General features: G+C 41.1%; 1 protein-coding gene across 1 annotated transcript in view; it reads left to right on the forward strand.

The window, feature by feature from the left end:
• Positions 1-1,828: 1,828 nt before the first annotated feature.
• The window catches only part of LOC124783185 (mediator of RNA polymerase II transcription subunit 27), a 56,927-nt gene continuing 37,024 nt past the window's right edge, over positions 1,829-21,731 (forward strand). The window contains exon 1 of the mRNA XM_047254002.1: positions 1,829-2,111. Coding sequence (XP_047109958.1) covers positions 1,891-2,111 — 221 coding nt within the window. The 5' untranslated portion in view covers positions 1,829-1,890. The remainder of the gene's footprint in view (positions 2,112-21,731) is intronic.

The raw sequence follows: 21,731 nt of genomic DNA on the forward strand, positions 1-21,731 counted from the left end.
AAAAATGCCGCATCACAATGCTAAATGCAATGTCGCACTGTTCTGAGTACTTCCAGGGAGGATTCAGGAAACGCAAGTGACAGCCGGGTCTTAGAAAGCCCACAACCCACACACGTGAGATTTGGGCACCTCTGCCTTGAACCAAAGAGTGTTTCTGTTGTATCAGCAAATAACTGGGATTTTTTTTTTTTTTTACAAACATACAAATTAGCGCTCTAGACTTCCATAAAAGTCTCACAGTAAACCCCAGAAATATTGAGTAATGAGATCTATGAATGAATAAATGAAATAGAATAATTACACATATTTCTTCACATAATCTCACCCATATCATTTCCAAATTGCAAATAGCATACTCATATTTGCACACATGGAACAAAAGTTCCATAAAAGGTACTGACTGGACTGCAAGTATGAAAGGAGGGCACAGTATCAGTGCTTGAATAGTGAATGTTTTCACACATGGGTAGCCACCCAACGTTCTTGTTCTTCTGTATGTGTTACAAATCTTCATAATACGTGACAGGTTTATTTATCTTCTCAAGTGCAACGAGCTTGTAGATATAATGGGCTCTATAAGTACATTGTTTACCTGTTTTCATCACTGACAATGCGATACACACTTTGCTTGTCTTTAGATGACCACAAGATTAATTTTTTATGTAGAGTTGGTCAGAAACCGAAATTAGTAAGAATGCCAATGAGCAAAAATCTCAGTTTGTTGAATTTTTCAGAATTCCTGCTAAAAATGGGCACCTCCAATGGAACGGGGAAAGAATTCCATTCTTCCAACACTCACAGTTCGTGAAAACAACTGCTTCTGCCCAGCACTCCAACACTCATCTTGCTATTTGAATGTGGTGTGTGGGTGCAATGGCTCTAAACTGAAGAGCAAACCAAGATAAAACGATGATATGACCACAATGCAAGGGTACACCTTCTAACATGAGACTATTGCAGCTCACTTCTATAATCATGGTTTTATCAAATCTATATTTTCAGTGGTTCTTTTGACAATGCAATAAACTAATCTTGTAACTGAATTAATGTGATAAGCATAATTAGGCCTACACATCTCATTCATCACACATGACAATCACATACAGATATTTAACATAGAGATCATGATGTTTTTAAGGTTGTACACGTTTGGATTTTATAATATTTAATAAATCTGGAACAATGGCTTGACATGCTTGGAGTTCTGGACGTTGAAATCTGTTGAACTCGAATTTTGGTGGGACCTGGTCAGCCTCATAACACATAATAAACTTTTGTATTAATAAACTGAATCAAATATCGAAATGCGTTTATAAATTTGTTTGTACAGTTGACGATATTGCTCTTCAGGTAACGTTTGATAATAGTTCTATCAATTTTCCTGTTTGCCAGGTGTTGCACTGTAGGTGATTGTGCAAACGAAACTGCAAATATAAAGAAGCAGAAGAACAACTGCAAAACAGGACCAAGAAAATATGTGGAGCAGCATATTCGAAATTTACGATTGATAACGCCTATCAAACAATACAAGCGGCTTGCGAATGACATGAAAAATTAATTTCATTGAGTTGTAATAATCACAAAACCGAAAGTGATAATTATTAACATAATATTACACACAATTGACGATGACGGGACAGCATGTTGTTAAAATATTGAATATTGAATTATCTTTCAAACGACACAACATCCACGAAGATTAAAATGTTACCTTGTTATGTAGGGCAATATATTTATTTGTCATGGCTAGAAAGTTTGTATGCTATATGCCAATTAAAAAAAAAATAAATAAATGAAAATAAATTATATCTATGGACAATGGCTGATGTATAATATAACTTTGCCGTGTTTACAAACAAACATTAACTGCGTTCACAAGAAGAAAGGAAGATGGTGCCTATTATGGCTCAGAGTAATGTTCAAGAGCTAGATCGCCTCATTGAACCATTGTACACAGCTTTAAATTCAGTTAAAGTTCTCCGTTCTAGCGTTGGCCAAGTGTTTGACACCTTAGGAAATGGACTCAGAGGTGACCATGGAGAAGAAGGGAAGGACAATAAATTTCTACTTGAACTTCAAGAATTGCTTAGTACAGTGAATGTTAATTTCCGGTATGTACCTCTAAGATTTTCGTTACAACAGTAATTTAGACATGTGCCTTCGCATGTATGTATGTGTAATTATTTTTATGCAGTGTTGCACTCCTGTTAGCTGTCGTATTTTCATAGGAATAGTTAGAGTTCTGTTGGAGTTGTGGAATGAAATACGACCTAAGTCGCATATCGAATGTTGAGCGTCATCTTTTCAGTGACGTATTTGTGACAATTATTTTAAGTTATTGGTATTTAAGAAGTGGGAAAAGCATGTTCAGACTCGTGTGCTCCCTGCTCCATGTGACTAAACGCGCAGTGTCGCAGATTCCTCCCAAAAAAGCCAGCGTTAATGACACACAACACATATTAGTCTCCACTGGTTATATATCAACATTTGTGTATTTATTTGCAATGCACATTGTAGGGATTATGAAGTTTGTCTTTTCGAAACTTTTGAGTAATTCTCTTTTCTTGTGGACTTTAAAAATTTTTCACATATTATATTAAACACAACGTTTATGAAGACTAATTACTAGTCTAGGGTAGTATTAATGTTAGTTGCTTCTGTGCAAATTTGGTTACAAAATTGTATTATACACAATGTGTATGAAGACTAATTACTAGTCCAGGGTAGTATTAATGTTAGTTGCTTCTGTGCAGATATGGTTACAAAAATCTTCTGTGGAGATATGGTTACAAAATTTGATCCTGTGTAATGGTTATATTATATTTATTATTGGTATATTATAATGATCTGTGCTTGATTTGTAAAAAAGTGCAAATACAATATTTCTGCTGGTAAAAAAATAAACTTCTATTTACAACATTTTTTATTGTTTACATCTGTCTTGCCATTGGTATTTTTATGCATGTAGCTCTCTTTAATATAATGTAAATTGGTAGATCTTGCAGTTCGTGGTCTATCTGTGTTAGTACACTTCAGTTAATTTTGGAGTGCTGCATCCAATTTTTCACTCAAAGAATGTTTCACTATAGTACTACAATTTTTGCTGTCTGGCACAAAATTGATGGTAATCTTTCTTTCGTGTACAAGGTTTCCCAAAGCTTTGGGTCAAAACTAGAGGACCTATTGCTACTAGAGGTTACTAAACTGCGTCCTTTCAGATAAGGATCTAATGATCAGAAATAAATATTTGGATTTTGATAACATTAATATCTTAAACCTTATAGCAACAACTGAACCCCTTAGCAACTGTTCAAAGTGGCAACCACTAATCTCAGTGGTTGCATTATACCAAAACATAAAATTTCACCAATTTGATGTGCAGCGAAACAGGTAGCTAGGACCCTCCCAGCTAGTTCTTCCTCAGTTTCTACTGGTTACGTCCATACTTTTCTCTGGATTTGTGGTGACTGCATCTTGTTTCTCTACACAAGAGGTGGGACTAGTGTAGCAGGGGATACAACCCGTCGGCTTTGGACATTGACGTCACAAGTCGCCAATCGAGAAGCGATTCTTCTTAGTGTTGTAGCTCCCTTCAGTGGCTGATAAGTGTTTTTTGGCTTTTTTTTAAAAAAAAAATATCTCACGAGATAGAATAAACAGATCCACTTTATTAAGCAATCAGTAAAAAAACGAAACTGAAACATAACAGCAAAAGCGAAAATGGTAAACTGCTATCTGGCGACTTGTGACGTCATTGTCCAAAGCCGATGGGTTGTATCCCCTGCTACACTAGACCCCAAGAGGTGTATTCTGGGGCTTTAGAACTTTCTTTCATTAAATAATTCTCAGGCATTTCTAGCAGCGTCTGAAAGACTACGAAACTCCACATCTAGCATTGCTGAGCCAACAGAAATATTTTTAGCTTTAGAAATTGATATATGATTTGGATTTGGGAAATACAGAAGCCTCCGATTCTACCATGACGTCACAAATATGGCGGAATCGACTATACACCATGACTCCAATATGGCGCCTATGACGTCATTACGTAAACATGATAACAAACACGAAAATACATCAAAAAACCAACACACACACACACGTTTCACAAAAAACCTAATGACACTAACAGGACAAGTGTGGGAAATTGGGGTTTCTTGGGTGGGGACAAAGTAAATATAAACAAATTTAGACACACACCCCCATACCAAACCACCCAAAACGACAAAAAAAAAAACTGACAACACAAAACTCCCCAAATTTCACTAAACACAATATCCTCTGGAATCGGACACTTCCCTTGACCTATATAGCTCATCAGCATCTCCCGATGCTGGGACACCCACAGCCACAACCGCAACCACACATTGTAATGGAACACTTCCCTCAACCCCAACACACAACAAATACACTAAGAACAAGAAAAATAAAAACTTACCACAACAAAGTTCTGGTGATGCAACCTAGGTCTGCCACCACAATCACACACAGGCACACATCCAGCCCCCCCCCTCCCCCCCCCCCCCCCCACACACACACTCAAACCACAAACCAACAAAAAATACACAACCAAATGAAAGACCCAACCCACCTTCCCCCTTACCCCAAATTAAAATACCCATAAAAAAATAAAAAAAATTGATCCTCCACAACTAATTCACAAACCAACACCCCCCCACCCAACAGTATCAACAACTAAACCACCCCCACACTCACAAGCTAAACTTCGCGCCGTCATGATGTCACACACCACAACACTCTTGTCATGGGTCAGAGCTAATGGATGGGGCAAATTCTTGCATACTTACTCTTGTTGTGCCCATGGGCGTTTTCATTTAGGTGTCTGTCGGGTGGTGTGTGTATTTCTACTAGAGAAAGAGTAGTAGTTCGAAAGCCAATATGAATAGTGTTTTCTATTGTGCGTGTCTATACACCACAAATTTTTCAGCTATAGGGGATTGGTTGCGTTTCCCTTACTTTATGTACAACTCTGCACGCAGTTTTACATGGAAGAGCTGTTATAGCAGACTTGGAGAAACACAGTCTTGCGATGTTGTAGAGTTAGTTAGTTGGTTGGTTGCGTGTTCCATTGATCAGTCACACAGTACAGTAACCGTTATGAGCATATTTTACCCCTTTCTGTGCCAAAGATAGAGTGAGTAAAGGATAGTGTAAGTCTTTCGTTTTTTCTGGTATAATAATCATGAGTGTCACTGTTGTTATTACACTGGTCCATGTTGTTGAGAACAAATTTCATTAGTGAGTAAATGTACTGTGAGGCTGTTGTAAGAATTCCCAGTCTTTTAAAAGGATGCCTACATGATGTGTGACTACGAACCCCACACATTATTCTAACCACTTTATTTTGAGCAGTGAATACTTTTTGTCCAAGTGTTGAGTGACCCCAAAATATTATTCAGTATGCCATCAGAGAATGAAAGTATGCAAAGTCAACAGAAGCGTCCGATTCCACCCGTCTACTTTGACCCATGACGTAATGGTGTTGTGGTGTGTGACGTCATTACGGCACGGAATTTATGAGCTGGTTGTGTTTGTAGATGTAGTTTTGTTGTGTTTGATGGTGCCCTGTGTGTGCGTGTGTGTGTTTTTCGGTTGGCCGACCTACTTTGCAGCACCAAAATTGTAGGTGGTAAGTAATTGGTTTTTTTGGGTTTATTTTTCTCGAATTGTAATGTTTCTCGGTTTTATTGTATATCAAATGAGGGATTTTTGAGGCGTTGTAATTTTGGTTCTGTTTTTCGTAGTTGTAGGTGTTGGTTTTTTCGTATCCGTGGTTATGGTTGACCTATATAGGTCAGGGGAAATAGCTGATTACAATTTTCGTAGAGTTTTGTGTGTAGGTATTGGTGTTTTGGTATTGTCAGCTGTGGTCAAGGGAAATGTCTGATTCTAATTTTCATAGTTTTTGCTGTAGGCATTTATGTTTTGGTATCGTCAGCTGCGGTTGACCTATATAGATCAAGGGAAGTGTCCAATTCCTGTAGATTTTGTAATTATTTTTGTTGTTTGTCTCATTTTTGTGTGTTATTGCTCAGTCTTGAGCTGTGCTGAAATAAGTTAACACGTGTTTGTGTCTCTCGTCACGGAAATGGAACCGCGTAATATTGTGCAACAGTATGCCATTTCATTTTGTGTTAAATTGGGCGAAAATGTGACGACAACTTACGGTAAGCTTCTGAAGGCTTTTCGAGAGGTGGTTATGTCAAGAGCTCAAGTTATTCATTGACATAAAATGTTTAGTGAAAGCAGAACGAATGTTGAAGATGAAGACCGCAGTGGACGACCATCATCCTCACGGACGTATGTCAACTTGACCAGGGTGCGTGAACTCATACGATCTGTTCGAGGATTTTCCATGAAAATTTATTGCAGAAGAACTGAACATCAATCGAGAAAGAGTTCGTCTAATAATAACTGAAGATCTTGGTATGAGAAAGATTTGTGCAAAAATGGTCCCCAAAAATCTCGCACCACAACAGCGAGAAACACGGAGAAATGTGGCAGCCGATCTGTAAGAGCAAATGGAAATCAATCCTGAATTGTTGAGCCACATTATCACTGGTGATGAAAGTTGACTTTTTCAGTACGATCCAGAGACAAAATACCAAAGTTCGCAATGGTGCTCAAAGTGGTCACCCAGACCAAAAAAAGCTTGCATATCAAAGTGTCAAAGTCAAAAGTGAAATGCATGCTTGTGTGCTCCTTTGATTCCAAGGGAATTGTTCATAGTGGGTGCCTCCTGGACAAATAGTTAACCAATATTACTACAAAGAAATTTTAGAAAGACTTTGTAAAAGAGTCTTTGTGTCCGTGCCAACATTGCTGATAGTTGGATTCTGCATCACGATGATGTGCCATCCCGTAAATACGGAAGCATCCGATCCCGCCCGTCTGCTTTGACCCGTGACGTCACAAATATGGCGGAAACAAACATAAACCACGATTCCAATATGGCACATATAAAGTCGGTATATACACATTATAAAGAAAATACATTGAAAAACAAACACACACACTTTCCACAAAAAGCCTAATGACACTAACAGAACAAGCGCAGGAAATGGGGTGTTTTTGGGTGGGGGCAAACTAAATATAAACAAATTTAGACACCTACCCCCATACAAAACCACACAAGATGAAAAAACCGACATCACAAAACTTCCCAAATACCACTAAACACAATATCATCTGGAATCGGACACTTCCATTGACCTATATAGCTCAACAGCAGCTCCCGATCCCATAAATTAGGTTCAAACACTTCCCTTGGCCTATATATCTTAAAAACATCTCCCAATATCAATATCAACATACACAGCCACACATTGGCATCTTAACACTTCCCTTGACGTGCGCACTGTTAATTTTATCCGTCATATCCATTACTGAACAAAAACAACAACCAATTAATTTTATTAAAATTGCCACACGATGTACAACGAACAACACTAAATTAATCTTCACACAAAATCGTTCTCTCACTGAAACGAATTCCATTACAAACACAGCCGACACTCGAACAATTCTGGATAATGAGCAAAAGCAAACTGAGCCCATTACACCACACAAACGAAAACCCTGAACATACCACCAGAGAGCCCAACAAACCACAACACAACGACATTTACAAACACGTCACACTCACAAACCAAACTCCGCGCCGTCATGATGTCACGCATGACAACACCCTTGCGTCACAGGTCAAGGCCGACGCATGGGATCGGACGCTTCTGTCGAACCACCATCCCATACTGCTCTTTCAGTACAACAATTTTTAACCTCAACAAATTTCAGTACTACCACAGCCACGTTATTCACCAGATATTGCTCCATGCGACTTTGTTCTATTTCCAAGAGTCAAAATGGCAGTCAAGGGACACCATTTTCAAACAACACAAGATGTCCAAAAACCTGTGACGAGGGTCTTGGAGGATATTAGAGAAGATGATTTCCAGAAATGTTACTATCAATGGCAGAAGTGCTGGAAAAAGTGTGTGCAATCAGAAGGGAACTGCTTTGAAAGAGACAACACTAAACTTTACAAAAACGGTAAGCAACATTTTTTTTTTTTTTTTTTTTTTTTTTTTTTTTTCACATCAGTTTCATTACTTTGTCACACCTCGTATGTACATCTATACATGTATGGACTCGCATGCCTCTGGTGAGGAGAAATGGGAGAAAGTATGAAATTTTAAGGTCTAAAAGACGTCTTCTCTAGAAATTGGTGCTTTTTCAGACAATCTGGATGATAACATGATGCAACATGTAATCATAGAGTTATGAGGTCTCCATCCTCTTAACAAGGCTGCTCAATAATGTGTTGAACTATTGAGAAGAAGACCACTTTTGTTCAATCCTAGGTTGTTGAAAGTTGGTCCTATTGACCAATTTGAGGGTAGTATTGAGAGGTTTCCCACATTTATCTAGTCAAGTGCTGGCTCTGGGTTACACTCTTAAAACACATTATGTTCATCTTCAAATATGCTACTCAACATTAAGTAAAAGAACACTTGAAAATATTGCAGTAACTCCATTAACATGATCAAGCAGGAAATTTTGTAACCAAACAAAAGTGTTATAGATGTCATCATAATTGAATAAGTATTTCTTTAAAAATATTTATGGAACATTTTTTACTAATTACTTGTGTTGTTATGCAACAGAAATTCCTCAATACGTCTAGATGTTTGCTGTTTCAGGTTTGCAATTTTAAGTGTAAACCATAACATTATTGGTTTATGAATAAATAATATTTTTTGTGAATAACATGTTGGAGACCCTACATTTAATCATAAGAAGAATGTAATTTCAGGCTGTTGAATCGAAAAAGGGCATTCAGATTAATGTTGTAAAATTTTGGAAGTTAGCCTATCTTGATGAAATATGATTTCCATTTAGTTGTCAGTCTTTTTTTAATGGTGGCTGTCAGTCATTTGAACATTTTGTGAACTGCTGTCAAATTTCTTTCTTTCCACATGATACATCTTCAAGCTAAGTAGAGCAGTTACATAAAAAATGTGTTCTAGTATTTTGCCTCCTCTATCTTAATTTCTGCAGACAACCACACTTCCCTGTAATAGTGACAGGTTTGACAGGTTGACTACCCAATTTCCCTCTAATACCACCATCATCTTTGCTTCAGAAAATACATCTGACAGGATCATCATGAACATTTGAAGATATTGTAAACTGCACATGTAATTAAATGGATAAGTACCTTAACACCATTGTGTAATGTGGAATTGAACACTAGATATCAAAAAGAGGTGGACCCTCCAATATAGAAAAAGATGAGGCGCATCGTGTTGTCCGTAGAGAAGCAGTAACAACAAAATGGGTCAGTCAGGAGAGCTCAGTGACATTGAACATGGACTTAGTATTATATGTCACCTGAGTAACAAATCCGTCAGGCACATTTCAACCCTTCATAAGCTACCCAGGTAAACTGTTGCTGTAGTGATTTTGAAGTGGAGGTGTAAAGGAACAACCACAGTTAAACCAAGATCAGGCAGACCTCATTGTACTGATGGACAGAAACAGTTGAGTGCTCCAGAAGGTGGTTGTAAAAATCGAATGAAATATGAAGAAAAAATCATTTGTGACTTCCTAAGTGGTGCCATCAGTCCACCTAGAACAGTGACTGTGCATAGGGAGTTAAAAAGCATGGGTACAGTGGTCAAGTAGCTCCTCATGAGCCACACATTGTTGTAGCCAATGCTAAGTGACACTTGAGGTGGTATAGAGAAGAATGCCATTGGGCAGAGGATGACTGGAAATGAATGATTTTGAGTGATGAATCACTCTATACCCTGCGACAGTCTGATGGAAGGATTTGGGTTTGGCAAATGCCTGGAGAAATTACTTGCCATTATGTACAGTGCCAACAACAAAGTACTGCACAGGTGGTGTTTCTGTATGAGGGTGTTTTTATTGTTATGGTGTGATCCTGTAATCGTGCCTAAGAACTGTGAAAAGCTGAAGGATATGAATATATTTCATAGCACAGTGTCATGTATATAGTAGGAGCAAAAGTTCGGAAATTATGATTGATTGTATTACCATGACAATGCACCCTATCATAAAGGAACAACTGCTAGGCAGTGGCTTATGACAGGCCTGTCCAGAACCCTACCTGAACCCAATTGGAACATCTTTGAGATGAATCTGAATGATAACTTCCACCTTCTCCAGCATCCAACTACACTGCCTTCCCTGGTTTTTCCTCTTAAGGAATAATTGGCTGCCACTCCTCCACAGACATTCAGTTGCCTCATTGAAAGTGTCCCCAAAAGAGCCGAAACCATCATAATTTGAAGGGTGGACACACTCCATATTAACGTCCACTAATAGGTGTTCAGATACTTTTGATCAGATAGTTTATGTACTGTTTAATCTTTATATTGGATTTTGAGATATGACACTACTTCATTTTTACTCAGTTTACAGAGCATATATATCTTTGTTCCTGTTTTAGTTGTCCTTTGTACTTTGGCAATCATTGTTGACCTATAAGAGATTATAAGGTTGACTTAGCCAGGAAAATGAGCACAGCCTATGCCTGTACCATTACTTCCAGTCACATTATCCTTTGTGATGTTACTATAGTTGCATTTAAAATTTTTGTTGGATTGCCTGTCACATGCTTCACAACTGTCTTTGGTGAATTTGAATCAGTTAGATGGTATGCTTAATAATCCTCACAATATCCAACAAAGATAAGTTCTTTGAATTTGTTTTCTAACTGTGTTCATTTTTCTTTTCGACATGTACAAGTGCTCAGCATTCAAAGATTTGCAAGTGACTTCAGATGTATTCAACAGCTGATCCATAATTCTTCAGAAGTGACTCTTTGAACAGCTTTTGTTGGAGATCAATTCTTTAGATGAGTCACTGTGCTAAGGACTTATTCCAGCATCTGTCAAATTTGATCTTACCTTTTCAGTTATTGTCGGTCAGGTGTTCCACAAACCTATTTTATTCTGATGTATAAAACTTGTCACCTCGTGTCAAATCCCATTCATAAATTGACTGACAAAATCTTTTTCATCATCTGTTCAATGTATTTTAATTTTTCAACCAGTTTCAATTTCTGCACATGCACAGGACTCAGTGAAAGTACCACACACGTGATTTTGTATTATAATCTAATGGCTGGTTTGATAGCCGGCCACGGTGGTCTAGCGGTTCTAGGCGCGCAGTCCGGAACCGCACGACTGCTACGGTCGCAGGTTCGAATCCTGCCTCGGGCATGGATGTGTGTGATGTCCTTAGGTTAGTTGGGTTTAAGTAGTTCTAAGTTTTAGGGGACTGATGACTACAGATGTTAAGTCCCATAGTGCTCAGAACCATTTTTTGCTGGTTTGATATATCATCTGTAAAAGTGAGAATAGAACATACTCCTCTGCATGAAGCCAAGCTCATTGGTCCACAAATATCAGAATGTGTTTGTCAACTAGATCTTTTGCTCATCTATTTAATATGGCAACAATGATTGCCAAAGTACAAAGGACAACTAAAACAGGAACAAAGATATATGTGCTCTGTAAACTGAGTAAAAATGAAGTAGTGTCATATCTCTGCAAGGAACTTAAAACATTCAGCACAAGACAGGATCAAGTAGATAAAATGTGGCTCAAGTTTAGAGAATAGTTGAGCATGCAAAAAAATTGCTACACCATGAAGATGATGTGCTACAAACGCAAAATTTAATCGACAGAAGAAGATGCTGTGATATGCAAATGATTAGCTTTTCAGAGCATTCACACAAGGTTAGCGCCGGTGGCGACACCTACAACATGCTGACATGAGGAAAGTTTCCAACCGATTTCTCATACACAAACAGCAGTTGAGCAGCATTGCCTGGTGAAACGTTGTTGTGATGCCTCGTGTAAGGAGGAGAAATGCGTACCATCAGGTTTCAGACTTTGATGAAGGTCGGATTGTAGCCTATTGCGATTGCGGTTTATTGTATTGTGACATTGCTGCTCGCGTCGGTCGAGGTCCAATGACTTAGCAGAATATGGAATCAGTGGGTTCAGGAGGGTAATACGGAACGCCGTGCTGGATCCCAATGGCCTCATATCACTAGCAGTCAAGATGACAGGCATCTTATCCGCATGGCTGTAACAGATTGTGCAGCCACGTCTCGATCCCTGAGTCAACAGATGGGGACGTTTGCAAGACGACAACCATCTGCACGAACAGTTCGACGACTTTTGCAGCAGCATGAACTATCAGCTCTGAGACCATGGCCGTGGTTACCCTTGATGTTGCATCACAAACAGGAGTGCCTGCAATGGTGTACTCAACAACGAACCTGGGTGCACGAATGGTAAAACGTCATTTTTTCGGATGAATCCAGGTTCTGTTTACAGCATCATGATGGTCGCATCCGTGTTTGGCGACATCGCGGTGAACGCACATTGGAAGCGTGTATTCGTCATCGCCATACTGTCGGCGTATCACCCGGCATGATGATATGGGGTGCCATTGGTTACACATCTTGGTCACCTCTTGTTCACATTGACGGCACTTTGAACAGTGGACGTTACATTTCAGATGTGTTACGACCCGTGACTCTACCCTTCATTCGATCCCTGCGAAACCCTACATTTCAGCAGGATTATGCATGGTCGCATGTTGCAGGTCCTTTATGAGCCTTTTGGATACAGAAAATGCTCGACTGCTGCCCTGGCCAGCACATTCTCCAGATCTCTCACCAATTGAAAACTTCTGGTCACTGGTGGCCGAGCAACTGGCTCGTCACAATACACCAGTCACTTTTGATGAACTGTGGTATCGTGTTGAAGCTGCATGGGCAGGTGTACCTGTACACGCTGTCCAAGCTCTGTTTGACTCAATGCCCAGACGTATCGAGGCCGTTATTACGGCCAGAGGTGGTTGTTCTGGGTACTGATTTCTCAGGATCTATGCAGTCAAATTGCGTGAAAATGTAATCACATGTCAGTTCTAGTATAATATATTCATCCAATGAATACCCATCTATCATCTGCATTTTTTCTTGGTGTAGCAATTTTAATGGCCAGTAGTGTATGTGCGAGTTGAGCAGTTCATAATGGAAGGGACCCTCCGTGGTTTTCAGTCACTGTAAGTAGATTTGGAAAGGAACAGATTACTGCATAATAGCTATAAAGCAAAGCATATGGCTATAGAAAGAGAGCTGCTGAATGAAACACATTTGACTGCCAGTAAAGCAATGTTGAAGCCTTCAATGATTACCGGAGCAGAATATTGTCGAAGAATTTGACTTGTTTGTAAAGGCTGTTAGTGGCACCAAAGCTAGGTCCAGACACTCGTGAATGAGACAAACAGAAATTGAGGGTAGCAGAGCAAAACCTGAAATGCTTAACTCTGATTTCAGCTGTCTCTTCACAAAGGAAAACACAGGAGAATTGCCTCATTTTAATCCTCATACCACTGAGAAAATGGGTGAAATAAATGTCAGGGCTGTTGAAAAACATCTGAAACTGTTAAAATTGAACAAAACTCTTGGCTCCAATGGAATCAGATTCTATACTGAATTTGTTGCTGTGTTAGCCTTCTTTTAACTATAATCTGTCGTAGATCCCTTAAACAAAAAGCCACAGTCAGTAGTTGGAAGAAAGCACATGTAACACCCGTCGACAAGAAGGGTAGTAGAAGTGATCTACAAAACTACCATCCAATATCTTTGACGTTGATTTTTGTGTAATCTTCGAACGTATTCTGAGCTCAAACATAGAGGAATCTCGATCAGAATGACCTCCTCCATACCAACCAGCATGGATTCCGAAAATGTCAATTTTGCAAAACCCAGCTCCCACTTATCTCACATGACAGAGAGAAAGCTTTAAATTAAGACAGTCAAATAGATGCAGTATTACTTGATTTTTGAAAAGTATTTGGCTCAGTACCACACCCACGCTTAATGTCTAATGTACAATCATATGGAGTATCGAGCAAAATTTGTGACTGGATTGAGGATTTTTTGGTAGGGAGGACACATGTTATCTTGGATTGAGCCCCCATGGAAGTCCAGGGGTTAGAATAGGCCCATGGTGTTCCTGCCCGTTGTAAGAAGAAACTAAAGGGAGTCTCACACATTTTGGCCTTTATGTGATGGTCCCCTGTAGGGTTTGACCTCCATTTTTCAAAATTTTCCCGAAGAGCGAACCAACTGGGGAAGGGCGCCTTACCGGTGCGTAGTGTTCATCATGCGCTGAGACCTCTTGCATCCTTCATCGAAGTGGATCTGCACTTCCACTCATTCTCCAGCTGTTGGGCAAGATCACCCTCCTGGGTGTGTTTTCCTCCATCCTCTGTGCAGTATCGCTTTCTGCACTGTCGACGAGACGATAATGGACTTCTTAGCTCGCTTGTACCTGATATCCAGAACGGTAGTCAATACGTTGTATCGGGGCTGCCATGTACCCTGTTGGTTGTAGCCCCCTGACCACACGGGGATAGCTCTGCTGATGCCTGCACCGTTAACTCCCCACATATGCCAAGGAGTAGATGCCCGTCATCCTGGGCATCGGGACTCCCGTCAATGGCCATCCTGCCAGGTGGCCTTTGCTGCGGCTGGATGGCGCCTGTGGGGGAGGTCCCTTGTTCGGAGTGGGTGACATCAGGGTGGATGACATGCCATGAAGTATAGTACATCATCGGTTGCTGGTGCTCAAACACTAGCAGACTCTAAGCGGTCAAGGTCTAACTTCAGTGTTAAGAAATATGATCCCAAATTGTTCCCCCCTCCCCCTGGCCACACCGTGGGAAGAACACCAGGCTAAGGATGGCAGTGAAGCTTATTCAATCCAGTACCTCGTATGTACAAGAGTTGATGGGGAATCTTTCTTAACAATCAAACCACAGTTTTCTGTGGAGTATTCTAAGGACAAGTTTGGGGAGGTGGAGGGCTTGCCCAAAATTCGGTCAGGGTCGGTCTTGAACAAAACAACATCCTCTGCCCAGTCACAGGCACTGCTCGCCTGTGAGAAGATGGGGGATGTTTCTGTTTCCATGACACCCCATAAGAGCTTAAACATGGTCCAGGGTATCTGTTTCACAGGGACCTTCTTTTGCAGTCTGACTATGAGCTGTGCGCCAATTTAGAGTAGCGAGGTGTCCATTTTGCCCGGTGCATCCACCGGGGTCCGAGAGATAATCAGGTTGCCACCAGTGCCTTCATCTTGGCCTTTGAGGGTGACACATTACCCGAGAAGGTCAAGGTGATGGTCTACTGGCTGTTGATATACTTTCCGGGTTGTGAGGTCGTGGCCCAAGAACTTTTCTGCTCCTTACGTTTCGTCCAGGACTGCGCTGGACTTCCTCAGAGGCGCTGCTCCGCTCCGCAGTCGGCAAGACTCAGCGGAGCAGCGCCTCTGAGGAACTCTGAGGAAGTCCAGCGCAATCCTAGACGAAACATAAGGAGCAGAAAAGTTCTTGGACCACGACCTCACATCCCGGAAAGTATATCAACAGCCATGTCACCCAGTCGTGAAAGCCTTCATTCTGATGGTCTACTGCTGTGACATAAAGCTATGTATCCCTCCCTGGATGCGGTGTTTTTAAGTGCTGGTAGTTTGGCTGTATGTCTTCCCGCTGTACTTCCAGCAACACCTGTTGGGATTGTGGACGTCCTTCTCATCCCAAAACCCCCTGTGCCCTGCCTCCCATCTGTGTCAGCTGCAGAGAGCACCATTCGCCTTGCTTGCCAGACTGCAGGGTTCTCCAGAAAGAAAGAAAAATAACAGAATACAAGACCCTGGACCGACTAACCTACACTGAGGCTAAGAGAAAATATGAGAGGCTACATCCTGTGCATATGACGACTACCTAAGCCGCCGCTATGACAATGGTTCTACCATGTTCCGTTCCACCGTGTACAGTTGGCTCTCAGAGCCGTCAGACTCCACCTGCCCCCTTGATAGTGAGGGGCACTTTCCTCTGTTGCTCCTGCACAACCTAATTCAGGAGCAACCCCCCCCCCCCCCCCCAACCATTGGGGACATCAGTCCCAACTTTTCAGAAATCTTCTTCATCTCCTCTCGCCAGGAAGGGATCCCTTGTGTCGCTCCCTTCCCAGGTTCCTACCAGTGGCAAAGCTGACACCTGCCAGTGGCTGAAGCAACCACAGGTAGTTGGTCGTAGGGCTTCATGGTCGTCCTCAGTCCCTGAGACTGAATCAGTGAAGCCCTCCCAGCCGGACACGAGAGAAACCTAAAAGGAAAAAGACCCCCAATAATCAAGGCACTGCAGTGGCACCCACACCACCACTACCTAAAAGCTCTGTGTCTGAGGATGGGTTGGAGATTCTGATGTCCGCTGAGGTCCTAGATCTCGCTAGGCCCTCAAACACAATGAATGTCGATCCCACAGGTACTCATCTGGTGGCAGCAGGTGACCCTGAGGTGTAGACTGCCTCATTGAGTGTTTCATGCCTTCCCAGTCTCACGATCATGTAATCCTCCAGGGTAACTGTGACAGTTTTTTCCACCACCTGGCTGAGCTACGGCAACTGTTTAGCTTTACACCTGCTTTCTGCATTGCCCTCCAGGAAACCAGATTCCTGGCAATGCGGACCCCTGCCCTTCGCGGCTATCGGGTGGAGTTTGTGTTTATGTCCTAAACTCAGTCTGTAGTGAAACTGCTCCTTCAAACCCCCCTTGAAGCTGTATTGAGTGTGTCTCTATTTTTAGTGGCTATTAACGGTCTAGTGGCAGCTGTAGGACCGTCAGTCTCACCTTCTCTGTACGCGGATGACTTCTGCATTTCATACTGCTCCTCCAGTACTGGTGTTGCTGAGTGACGCCTACAGGGAGCCATTCACAAGGCACAGTCATGGGCTCTAGCCTACGGCTTCCAGTTTTCAGCCGCGAAGTTGCATGTCGTGCGTTTCTGTCGGCATTGTACCGTTCATCCAGAACCACAACTTTACCTTAATGACAATCCACTCACTGTAGTGGGGACGTATCAGTTCTTAGGACTGATTTTTGATGCACGATTGACTTAGCTACCTCACCTTTGTCAACTTAAGCAGAAGTGCGGGGAGCACCTCAATACCCTCCACTGCCTGAGCAACACCAACTGGGGTGCAGATTGCTCTACACTGCTGCATCTCTACAGAGCGCTTGTTCAATCCTGCCTTGACTATGGGAGGTTGGTTTACGGTTTGGCAGTGCCCTCAGCGTTATGTTTACTTGACCCAGTGCACCACTGTGTCATTTGCCTAGCGATGGTAGCTTTTAGAACAAGTCCAGAGACCAGTGTCCTGGTGGAGGCCGGAGTCCCTCCATTGAAGATTAGGTGTGCACAACTGCTTGCCAGTTACATTGCACATGTTTGTAGTTCTCCTGCCCATCCGAATTACTGTCTCCTTTTCCCAAACATGGCGGTTCATCTCCCGCATCGGCAGACCAGGTCATTGCTTAAGATTGCGGTTTGTGTCCAGTCCCTTCTGTCTGAACTGGAGTCCTTCTCATTACCACCTCTCCTTGAGGTTCATTCACGTACACCTCCATGGTGTACACCTAGGCCGCAGATTCTTCTGGACCTTTCCCATGGCCCTAAGGACTCTATTAACCCTGAGGCTATCCACTATCACTTCTTCTCAATTCTCGACATGTACCGGGGCCATGCAGTGATTTACACCGACGGCTCGATGGCTGATGATCACGTAGGCTTTGCGTATGTTCATGGAGAACATATTGAACAGCACTCTTTGCCTGATGGCAGCAGTGTTTTCATTGCAGAGCTGGTGGCCATATCTCGTTCATGCCCTGGCGAGTCATTTCTTCTGTGTACTGACTCCTTGAGCAGACTACAAGCTATGGACCAATGCTACCCTTGCCATCCATTGGTAGTGTCCATTCAGGAGTCCATCTATGCCATGGAATGGTCCCGTCATTCAGTGGGGTTTGTGTGGACACCAGGACATGTTGGAATCACAGGCAATGAACTTGCGGATAGGCTGACCAAACAGGCTATGCGGAAACCACTTCTGGAGATGGGCATCTATGAAACTGACCTGCGTTATGTCTTACGCCGCAGGTTTTTTTGGATTTGGGAGACGGAATGGCATAACACTATGCACAACAAATTGTGTGTAATTAAGGAAACTACGAATGTGTGGAAGTCTTCCATGCAGTCCTCTTGCAGGGACTCAGTTGTCATCTGCCAGCTCTGCATTGACCATACATGGCTAACGCATGGTTACCTCCTCCATTGCGAGGACCCACCTCGCTATCGTTGTGGCTCACAAATGATGGATATCCACCTCTTACTGGACTGCTCACTTTTAACTGCTCTGCGGTGGACTTTTAACTTTTCCAGCACCCTACGTTCAGTGTTGGGTGACAGTGCCTCAACAGCAGCTTTAGTTTTATGTTTTATTCGCATGGGTGGGTTTTATCATTTGATCTAAGTTTAGCGCATGTCCTTTGTCCCTCTGTGTCCACCACCCTAGTGTGTTTAGGTTGGAGGTTTTAATGTGTTGCAGAGCAGATGGTTTCTCCTTTTTATTCTCATGGTAATCTGCTCTCTTATTTAAATGTTCATAAATGTAAAATTGTTTGCTTCACAAAATGAAAAACCATAGTATCCTATGACTGTAATATCAATGAGCCACAGCTAGAATTTATAAACTCATGCAGATGCTTGGGTGTAATACTTAGTAGGGACATGAAATGGGACTATCACATAGGCTCAGTCATGGATTAAATAGGTAGCAGACTTCGGTTCATTGGTACAATACTAGGTAAGTGCAATCAGCCTACAAAGGAGACTGCTTATAAATCACTCATGTGAACCAACCTAGAATACTGCTCAAGTAGAACTGGCAAGGAATATTGAACATATAGGAGGAGGAAGTGTGGATGGTCACAGGTTTATTTGACTAACAGACGAGAGTGTCGGTGAGATGTTGAAAGAACTGAACTTGAAGATAGACAGAAACTATCCCAAAAAAGCCTACTAACAAAGTTTCAAGAACCAGCTTCGAATGATGGTTCTAGGCATATGTTATGACCCCAAACATACTGCTGCTGTAGGGGTCATAATGACAAGATTAGATTAATTACAGCAAGCAAATAGGCTTTTGAACTATCGTTCTTCCTGCGCTCCATATACAAATGGAACTGGAGGAAACCCTAACAACTTGTACAATGGGACATACCCTGTGCCATGCACTTCAAAATGGTCTACAGAGTACAGATGTAGCTGACCCTTTTCTTCAAGTGATATACTGCTGCAAACTATGACTGAAGGGCAACACTTACATTCCATATTTCTAGATTTCTGAAAAGCATTTGACAAAGTGCTCCACTGGAGACTGTTAACAAAGGTATGAGCATATTGAATAGATTCCCAGATATGTGAGTAGCTCAACTACTTCTTGAATAATAGAACCCAGTATGTTGCTCTCAATAGTGAGTATTCATTAGAGACAAGAGTATCGCCAGGAGTGCCTCAGGGAAGTGTGACAGGACTGCTATTATTTTCTATATACACAAGTGATCTAGCAGACAGGATTGGCAGCAATCTGCAGTTGTTTGCTGATGATGGTGTGGTGTATGGGAAGGTGTCTGAAGTTGAGTGACTGTAGGAGTGTCCTAAATGACTTAGACAAAATTTTTAGTTGTGTGATGAACGTCAGCTAGCTTTAAAGGTAGAAAATGTAAGTTAATAAGGATGAGTGGGATAAATGAACCCATAATGTTCAGATACAGCGTTAGTAGTGTCTTGCCTGACACAGTCACATCATTTAAATATCTGGGCATAATGTTGCAAAACAATATGAATGTGAACAAGCATGTGACGATTGTGGTAAGGAAGGTGAATGGTAAACTTCAATTTATTGGAACAATTCTAGAGAAGTGTAGTTCATTTATAAAGGAGACCACATGTAGATCACTAATGTGACCATTTCTTGAGTATTTGGAATCCCCACCAGGTCTGATTAAAGGAAGACATTGAGCAATTCAGAGATGTAGTGCTAGGTTTGTCATTGGTAGGTTCGTTCAACGTAAAAGAGTATAATGGAGATGCTTTGCGACTCAAATGAGAAACTCTGTAGGGAAGATGACCTTGTTTTTGATGAACAGCATTGAGAAAATTTAAGGAACCGGCATTTGAAGCTGACTGCAGAATGATTTTACAGGCACTGTCATACATTTCACATAAGGACCACAAAGATAAGATATGAGAAATAGGGACGTATAGATAGTTGTTTTTCCCTCATTCTATTTGCAAGTGGAACAAGAAAGGAAGTGACTAGTAGTGGTACAGGATACCCTCTGCCACACCCTACATTGTGGTTTGCAGAGTATGTTTTAGGAGAAGGTTGTTGAGACTGTTTTCCTTTTATGCAAGAAATATGTGGCTCCAAATTGATGTTCATCCAGTTCGGACCATCTGCCATTTCTTCTTATAATAAATACATACATACATGATATGTACCACATCTGTATTTGTGCCATTGATCACTAGGTAAATAAGTTTCTCGTCCTTGGGTATGATGGTCAAAACAGTTTTTTCACACTGACCACCCACCTTTTCACTGTTTTAAAAGAAACTAATGGTGTGTTTGGACCAAGATTTCGAGAATGTGTTTTTTAAGCCCAAACTTTGTGGCAGCATCAAAATCTGGTAAACGAACATCTGGTCAGGTCAAAAGATATTTGAAAGATGTTTTCTTTCCCAGTGAGGGAGAATAATCTGTGTTGCTGGATTTTTAAGGCTATCAATGTGAAAGAACCATATAGGGCATTGTACCTAAGGATAGGGAATTTTTTCTGTGAACCCAAAGGACTCGGTGGCACAGGTAAATTCATGAGATGTATATGGTTTTCAATGTTTAAAGAACTTTATGTGAAGATTTTCAAGTCTAGTTCTGTTGAATGATTTTGGTGTCAGTCTCCCTTGAGAAGCAAGATCATGCAGTCACTAGTACATAAACAACTCTCTTCACCAAGGTTTTGCATTGTACTGAAGTATGCATGATCTGAATCAGGATATTTAGAGGATCACCCAAGACAATTTGAAATCTTGCTGAACTTTTTTTTGTATTGTGTTCTCTGTCGTGTATATTATGCGGCGAAATGTTGTGCATTTAATGTGCCTAGTGAAAGAAAACGTTAAGTTTTAAGCATTTATTTACAGATTATCATTATTGTAATGATTTTGTATCATAGTAATGAGTTACTTACTATTTTCAGTTAGGGGAATACGTGTATGTGAAATGGTAAACTAAAAAACAAACAGAAAATGAATGAAAAATGTTAAATAACAATTTTAAACATAACAATATTATTAAAAGGATAGTTGCTACTCATATTAACCATATAGTGGAGATTCTGAGTGTGGCTTCAGCTTTTGAAGACTGTTGTCATGTGTGAGAGAGTTGCACTTGTGTGTGTGTGTGTGTGTGTGTGTGTGTGTGTGTGTGTTGTCTGTTTTTGACAATGGCCTTGTTGTCTGAAAGCTGCTTATTTTGTGAGTCTTTTTGTTGTGCCTATCGCAATGCAGCATCTCTGCTAAATGGTGACATTCCACCCTGGATTTTCCATTGTTTAATTTTAAACATAAAACATAAGTAAAATAAATAACTAGACTACTAATGAATGTTAACATATTTTCATCAGGTAAATTGAAAATACATTGACAGCACATTCTGTACAGCTTATTTTCCAAAAAAGATACTCCAGAAACCAGCT

This window comes from Schistocerca piceifrons, chromosome 1 (genome assembly GCF_021461385.2).
Source record: "Schistocerca piceifrons isolate TAMUIC-IGC-003096 chromosome 1, iqSchPice1.1, whole genome shotgun sequence".
Taxonomy (NCBI): domain Eukaryota; kingdom Metazoa; phylum Arthropoda; class Insecta; order Orthoptera; family Acrididae; genus Schistocerca; species Schistocerca piceifrons.